At 36.3% G+C, this 7930-nt stretch overlaps 1 protein-coding gene across 1 annotated transcript; it reads right to left on the bottom strand.

Annotated features, from left to right (window-relative positions):
- Window positions 1-1972: 1972 nt before the first annotated feature.
- On the bottom strand, window positions 1973-5526 carry LOC149387082 (CD2-binding protein-like protein). The gene is made up of 10 exons (XM_089624589.1): window positions 5372-5526; window positions 5069-5285; window positions 4364-4489; window positions 4083-4235; window positions 3651-3780; window positions 3462-3503; window positions 3079-3348; window positions 2944-2986; window positions 2352-2429; window positions 1973-2245 (listed from the first exon to the last, which is right to left on the bottom strand). The coding sequence occupies exons 1-10, from the start codon at window positions 5455-5457 to the stop codon at window positions 2188-2190; spliced, it is 1203 nt and encodes a 400-aa protein (XP_089480715.1). The 5' UTR covers window positions 5458-5526; the 3' UTR covers window positions 1973-2187.
- Window positions 5527-7930: the final 2404 nt, after the last annotated feature.

Raw genomic sequence — 7930 nt, 5'->3', positions numbered from 1 at the left:
CCCTAGGACGTGGTCCCAAAATGTTAATGCCTAGGACAAAGGTTGTTGGGTACCAAAAACCTTGTATTGTGAGACACCATTGCACAGCCAACTTCTAGCTTTAGGAAGCTGAGATACAATAAGCTCTATATCATCATCATTATCATCATTATTATGGCTATCATCAGACAGTATATACTGTCGATGAAATTTTCTTTAGTCATTGTAGTTCAAAACTAAAAAAAAACAAAATTAAGAAAATAATCAATTTAAATGTTTAACATTGTTAAATAACCAACGTTTGGTAAATCTTAACTAAATAATCACTTTCAGATCTAAATTTTAGGTAAATAGCAAACGTTTGTTATATGAAAGTTGTTATTTATCTAAAATTTACGTCTGAAAATTATTGTTTATCTAAGATTTACGTCTAAAAGTAGATATTTATCTAAGATTTAACAAACGTTGACTATTTAGCAATGTCAAACGTTTAAATTGATTATTTTTCTAATGGACCTTTTCAGGATATATTATAAAAGCAGTAGATATATAAAAAGTTTTTCCTCTTATAAATTTTCCTCTTTCTTTTTTAAAACAATAAATCCATGTAATAAACGCGTGGTTGTTATTCATTTGAAGTAGATTGCCCTTTTCATCAGTTTTCCCCAGCCCACAGCCTGGAGTTGATATATCTCGTTTTCAGCAATTGAAATAACAATTAAGTTCGTATTATGATCTAAAATATTATATATCTTGTATCCTGGGTAATTTAGTTCGACTTTGATTGCTTTCAGATTTGATGAAGACATTCAAATCTTGTAATTCAGTGCGGTGGGGCTATGGGTTTTTGATAAAATGAGGCCACCGAAGGTAGCTGAATCGAATTAATAGCTCATCGATATGTCCACGAAAACGTCATTTTAATTGTTAACTCATCCTAACTTCTTTAGGTGTTACCATCAATGAATTTAAATATTCTTACTTTTGTTAACGTAATTTTTTTTATCACATAAACATAAGTGTTTGCGTTTTACCAACGTTTTGTAAATTTTTTGTAAATAGCCAAAAACTGTTGAAAATATTTCGTAAATAACCATATTTACTAGAAATTATTACTCTGCATTTTTTGTTATTTTTCTAGTGTAAATAGATATATGTGGCTATTTACAAAAAATTAACGAAACGTTGGGTATTTCAAAATTCTAACATTTCATATGGCTAGATAACCACTTAACCTTTTTTTAATATGCAATTGTTATGATAAATTGATAATAACAAAGTATTCTTAGCTATAGGCTGGATTAAGGACACTGATTTGGAATGGCATATAAGACTTCAGCTTTCAAGTTTGCATAGTCGGGGTAAATGAAGAAAAACCGGGTTTAAATTTCAAAACGGGTCCGAGAATTAGAGCTCCAAATTCCATGACAATACTGTTCAATCTTCACCCCCAATCTTCAATAGTCGCCGATTGCTTCTCGGCGTCCGTACATTGAATTCTTCCTAAACGCCTCGAGTCACACGAGATATCAAGGCTAAGTTTCAAGATCCTGTAACATTTATGGTTTTTCTATTTTTATACGAAATTTCTTTGAGGTTTTTCATGTTTAAGAGTGTTTTTTTTTTTAAATCGTATTTAACCTTGAAATTATAGATCTATTGTTCTGTGATGTCACTGATAATTTTACTGATAGTATATGTGGCAAGAAATGTGAGCTCGGAGACAGCTGAGTCTTCAAATGGCAGAATGACTAGAAAAAAGGTAATCCAAGAGAAACTGAAAGGCTCTGGTTTGGTAATATAACTAAATAAAAATCCTTTCTACTTTTCGAGCCAAAAAAAAAAAAAAAAAAAACTTCTCTACTTTTCATATGGTCTCACGTCCTTAATTGGAATAAATGACATGGTCAAATGTCGCTTTGTATAACTGGACAGACTTCCAATCTTATATTAAATCGTTAAGCGTAATGGCAAATTATTATAAGCTTTAGGCTGGAAGAAGAAGCCAATTTTTTATTTTCTCTGTTCAACACTGTTTCGGTAATGGTATATGAGGACTAGACCCTAAGGTTTGCAAAAGAAGAAATAGAGACCACTTTTGCCCATGGTATTAAAACACATATATATAAGCAGATCAGATCTTACACTAACAATCTTGCTCAGTCTGTACAATCTCCCTTACAAAAAACATGAAATTGTCTTCTTCCATTACTCTGTTGAAGCTTGAATTTCATCATAACTTCCAGTTTCCTCATTGAACGAGTACCTGAATTCAAGGTATTAATATAAGCAAATTGCGTCAATGTAAAAAAAAAAAAAAAACCAACAACAACACACACACACAATAAGGGAAAAAGAAGACTAGAAGTTACCATTGCCCAGATGCAGCAGAACAATACAGCGTCGTAGACGGGTCATAATAATACCCCAAACTGCTACTGTAGTAGTATCTGGAGAAATAACCACAGTTTCAGCTCTCGAGGAGAGGGAAATATAATGAAAAGAGAGAACAATTTTGCCGGGTCAGTGATCAGAATTCAAATACGCAGGCATTATCCTGGGGAAGGATTGAACCACAATCACGGCTAAGTAGAAATATTTGTACAAGTTGGTAATACGACTTTTGATCAAGTGGAAATCGAAATTCTCCGAACTGAAAAGCGCGGAGACGAGAGTGTGATCAAAACACACAAACATTCTAGTTCCAACTTGCAGAATACTTTAGTTGAAGATGTCAGAAATATCCTTGTCTCATTATTACTAAAGTATTTTAATGATTGATTCCTAATTTCGTAGTACCAATGTAGATCTTATTATGCAACGGGGAAACTACGTTGATAGAGATGGGTAATCTAGCGGCAAGAACAAAGTATAAGTAACATAAACAGAAAAAGTGTTATCAGAGCTAACAAATTGTGTCTAAACACTACGGAGTAAAATTAAGTTTGTGAAAAAAGAGAGTACCCAGAAGACTCGTCATACACATAATCACTTTCTGAAGTGCCATCTGCAAAGAAATAAAGTCCAGGTGTTAGTTTGCATAGCCATCATGACTACGTAAAATATGATCTACAGATAAGCGAGTGAATGCAAGTTTACTTTCTGAATTGTTGCTTTGCGGGTTGGTCACATTGACGCCATCGTCGGAAGAACCAGAGACTATATTAGTATCTTCAGAAGATGGATTAGCAGTAGGAAGTTCCTCATCGTCCCCAAACATATCATATACATCTGAGGATGGATCAGCAGAAGCAGAAGAAACGGCACCAACATTGGCTAGACCAGACAGAATTTCCTTGACTAAACTTCCCTGTTCTCCAATAGCCGATGGACCTTCACCTCTTGATCGAGCAAGGGTCTCGTATCCTTCTGAAAAAGCATAAAAATATAGAATCAAAGAATGAATTTACATTAAAAATGATTATGATAAAACGGGAAGACGAGTTTTTATATGCACACAGAAACATGCAAAAGAAACAGACCTGCCTCGCGCTGAAAAATCTCTTGTTTCTCATGGTACACATCTGCAAAGTAATAAAATTAATGAGCAACCAACCTGAAAAAAAATGCTCATCTCATTCATCTTTTCCCTAGAAATTTCATGATAAACAAAAACCTCCTATTTCTCAATCAAAGCGAATATAAAATCAGCCAAAAGCTCAACAAATTACCATATTCACCATTCTCCAGGAGTCTCATGGCATCTTCAGTTAGCTGATCAAATACGGACTTTGTTTCAGATGACATTTTATCCTTTCTGCTATTTGAATTTCCTTTCAATCTTCTTAGAGCTTGCAGAACCTACAATGTGAAATAAACAATTTAAACACCCTTATCTATCCCTTCATTGAAATGGCAAGATAAACACTACTAAGCCAAAAAAAATCTCAAGTTCCCAGTTGAATAAGTAATATAACTAAGCACAAAAAACAAAAGAGTTTACAGTTCCTACACGTTATGAAAGACTGGAGCTACATGTTTCAAATAAGTCAAATTTTTATTTAAACATTCAGAAGGAAGATAAAATGAAACACAAATTATACAGAGAACATATCATATACACAGAAGATGCATAAATAGAACAACTGAAAATGAAAACATACTGTTTCACCAGGCTCAAGCACATCTGTGATGCGTCTTTTGATCATTCCAATATCACGGGGTGTAAGTTCTTCGACTTCGTCATCATTTTTTGATACTGCCGGTTTTTTACCAACAAAATTCGGATTGACCTCGAGACTATCAAGCCATGCATCCTGTCAAAGTTCAAATGAACATAGTCAACATTTTCAGCTCCGCATCATCTTTCTTAATATAATAAAATTAAAAATCAGGGAAAAATTCTTATGCATATTTAACGAAACTTAAATTTTAATATCAGTACCTTGTCCTCTTTTTCCTTGACATACTCAATAAAATTCATATTTTCATCAAAATAGCCTTCTTCCCTCTCTTTGTTCAAGCTGAAAGGCTCGATTTGAATCCCTTCTTCGACAAAGGTCTCGTAATCCTGTCAAAAGATTCCTTCATCACAGCCTATCCATTCCAGTGACCCCAAATAGGGAAGTATCTGGTTATCATCCTGACTCAAAATAAACGCCGCCAAATTTTGTGAAAGGCCTCATTCCAAATCATAAATGCAATCTTTAAGAAGTCAAGCATGATACTCCTAACACCAATGAAAGAAGAGCAAACATAACAAACAAAATAACAAGTGAAACTCCAACAACCTTTACCTCTTATTTGTCCCATTTATTATAAACTCTAATGACCGAGAATTACATACGGTCCTTCATTTTCTGAACAAGCCTATAACCCGACATAATTTACAAAAAAATTTGAGAAGCAGAGAAGAATAGTTCTTGGCATATTAGCACGGGAGTTCATAACTCATATATACTACACGCCTCGTACTTGTAAGACTCAATCCTACGTATAAAGACTCATTTTTTTCTGAATGCAATTTTGATTCAAGGAATACACATACAGTCTCTAACTCAAACGCCATCACTGAACAAGCGACTCATTTCGATTACCGCATAACTATAATAAAACCCTAACAATCTGAAGCCATGCCAAGAGAACGAACCTTGTACGCGACTTCGACGGAGGCGACATCAGCGACGAGGCCTTTGCTGTCTTCTTTGAAGTGTTCGGTGGTCAATTGGCCTCGTCGCTTGGCTCGCTCTTTGGCGACGATGCGCGGGTCGTTCAGAGGTATCGGCTCGGTCTCCACGCTCGGAATCACGGAATTCTCTTCTCCAGGTTTCACCTTCTTTCCCTTCGGAAACCTTACCTTCTTTTGCCTGCGATGAACCGAACAAGACCATTTGAACTTACAGTTTCTCGTGAAATACAAATGGAATTCTTGAGGAGTAAGAAGTTTTCTTACATGGGAGGTTTGTGGGACTTGTCTTCTTCGTCGTCGTCGAATGAATACGGGCGTTTCAGACTAGGGCGAGAGGAATTCGCAGCCATTGTTTCGTCTCTGTGTGCGCTGTGAGTGTTCGTCTCTCTCTCTCTCTCTCAATGATGATTGACGAAATAAAATAAGTCTTGGGCTAAAGAGAGAAACTATTGGGCTTTGGATTTGGGCTATTGTTTTAAAATTTGGAATTTGACATGAATACTCATTTTCTCATGTATAAAAGACTTCCCTACATATTGTCTTTTGAAATTGAAACGACAAACCACTTTTATATTTTAAATCAAACTAGTGAAAGCGAAGTCTATACAAAAAAAAAAAAAAAAAAAAAAAAAAAAAAAAAAAAAGGAGAAGAAGAAGAAGAAAAAGAAGAAGTAAGCTTTACTTTTTTTTTTTTTTTTCTAATAAATGGCACGGCTATACAATATGGACTATAAACCCTCAAGTTTTCCCTAACCTACTTGCACTGCACGCAAGCTTGATTGGTTGTACTTTTATAATCTGTTTTTTTAAATTAAATCGAACAATATAGTAAAGAAGTAATCAGTATAAAAAAAATATAACATTTTTGGCAGCAGTTCAACAACGTGACAGTCGATAAAATTACCCAGAAGAAGGAAAAAGAAATGAAAGTGACTCTGAACAAAAAAATAAATTAAAATGTGTAGGTTTTTATGGTTTGAATTTGAAATGCCGATACTGGCCTTAAAAGTTAAAAAAAAATGTTACGATTTTTTAGCCTGTTAAATAATGTTTGTTATGTTATAACTGTTTATTTATTATTTTTAATCTTTTAACTAACAAAAAATAGTTAACTTTTGTAAACGCGGGGTGGTCCGGGCCACCCTCAACGTATAACTAGTTCCACCTCTGGTAGTAGAGCACTTCGCCCCATGACGTCCCCTTTTCTAGTCGCTGAAAACGGAGCGGAGCGCGGATTGTAGAGCTCGAAGTTCGATCGATCCTTTCAGAGGGACCTCGAGAAACCTAGCCCGGTCTATCGCCTGCTCATCTTCCAAAAACTCCTTTTCGTAGAGATCGACCATGTAGATGTAGATGTAGATGTAATACGAGGACTCGCATCTCCCCATGGAACTTAGAACCACGCATACTTTTTCTTCTCCGTTGCAATTTTCGTGTTTTTGCGCAATTTTTGTCGGTCACCGTAATTTTCGTTAGGACTGAAATTAAATCGGTTCAGTTTGATTTTGGCCATTTTTCATATCCGAATATATTCGGTTTTAAACCATTTGATCCAATAATCAGTCCAAAATCGAAATTTGATTATCCGAATATTCTTTTATCTAGTTTCTTAAATCCAATATCCAGTTTTAATATCCAATTTTCAAAATTCGATTATTCGATTCTTTAAAATTTGAATCACTATTTAAAACCGGTTATCCAGTTCTTAAAATCTATAATCACTATGAAACTAATTTTCAAATCTATAACCAGTTCTTAAAATTATTACAATGAGCATATCTGAGTAAAAACAAATCATATAATCTAACGAGAATATTTAATTTTTTATTTATTTTTAATAAAAAAAATAATTAGTTAAATATCCGATATCCGATTTTTTTAAAAATTCAAAACCGATATCCGGTTTACCTTTTGAAACTGGATCAGTTATCCAAATTCGAATTTTGGTTATATGATGTCGCACCGATTTTCGATTTTAGATCGGTTTTATTCGATTTTCAGTTCGATTTTGTACAATCCTCATTTTCGTGGACATAATTTTTCCAAATTTTCACATTATTTTCGTCGCAATTTTTATCGGACACCGCAATTTCCGATTTTCGGAGCTTCCGACACATAAACAGCCACCAAATTTTCAATCCTTAATTTATATACACGCTCCAACCCGAAAATCTCACCTGAATTCATCTTATTCGCACGATCCATCTTCATCTGACGGCTCTAAGCTTTGTTTCATCCAAAGATACATATACGTGAATCGAGACAACATCTTATACAATAATATATATATATATATATATATATATATATATAATCATGGGTTTGCGTCAAATCGACTCGCGAGAGAGAGAGATGTACGCGGCGGCAGGGCGGGGGGCTGATGTAGGCGGCGGGGCGGGGGAGGCTGGTCACGGCCGGCGGGGCGGTGGGCTGGCCGAGAGAGAGAGAGAGAGAGAGAGAGAGTGAGATCAAGAGAGAGAGGGGGGGGGACGTACCGGAGCGGGCGGCGGGCTGGTCCAAGCGGCAGGGCGGGGGCTGGCTGAGAGAGAGAGCGCGGGGCGGGGGGCTGGCTGAGAGAGAGAGAGAGAGAGAGAGAGAGTGAGTGAGTGAGTGAGATTGAGAGACGGTGAGACGGAGAGAGAGAGAGAGAGAGAGAGAGAGAGAGAGAGAGAGAGGATGTACCGGAGCGGGCGGCGGACTGGTCCAGGCGGCGGAGCGGGGGAGGCTGGTCACGGCCGGCGGGGCGAGGGGCTGGCTGAGAGAGAGAGAGAGCGCGGGGCGGGGCTGGCTGAGAGAGATAGAGCGAATGAGTGAAAGAAAAGA

This window comes from Urtica dioica, chromosome 8 (genome assembly GCF_054948205.1).
Source record: "Urtica dioica subsp. dioica isolate 48M chromosome 8, U.dioica_male_clone48M_v1_H2, whole genome shotgun sequence".
Lineage (NCBI taxonomy): Eukaryota > Viridiplantae > Streptophyta > Magnoliopsida > Rosales > Urticaceae > Urtica > Urtica dioica.
The sequence above is the reverse complement of the archived record's forward strand: the minus strand, read 5'-3'. Positions and strand labels throughout refer to the sequence as shown.

What these genes read in the sequence shown, in the direction of transcription:
- LOC149387082 (XM_089624589.1), bottom strand. Translation starts at nt 5,457, where the DNA reads ATGGCTGCGAATTCCTCTCGCCCTAGTCTGAAACGCCCGTATTCATTC. An exon ending in CCTGGAGAATGGTGAATATG is followed by an intron (nt 3,504 to 3,650) that starts GTAATTTGTTGA and finishes ATTACTTTGCAG; the next exon opens with ATGTGTACCATGAGAAACAA. An exon ending in GATTTTTCAGCGCGAGGCAG is followed by an intron (nt 3,349 to 3,461) that starts GTCTGTTTCTTT and finishes ATGCTTTTTCAG; the next exon opens with AAGGATACGAGACCCTTGCT.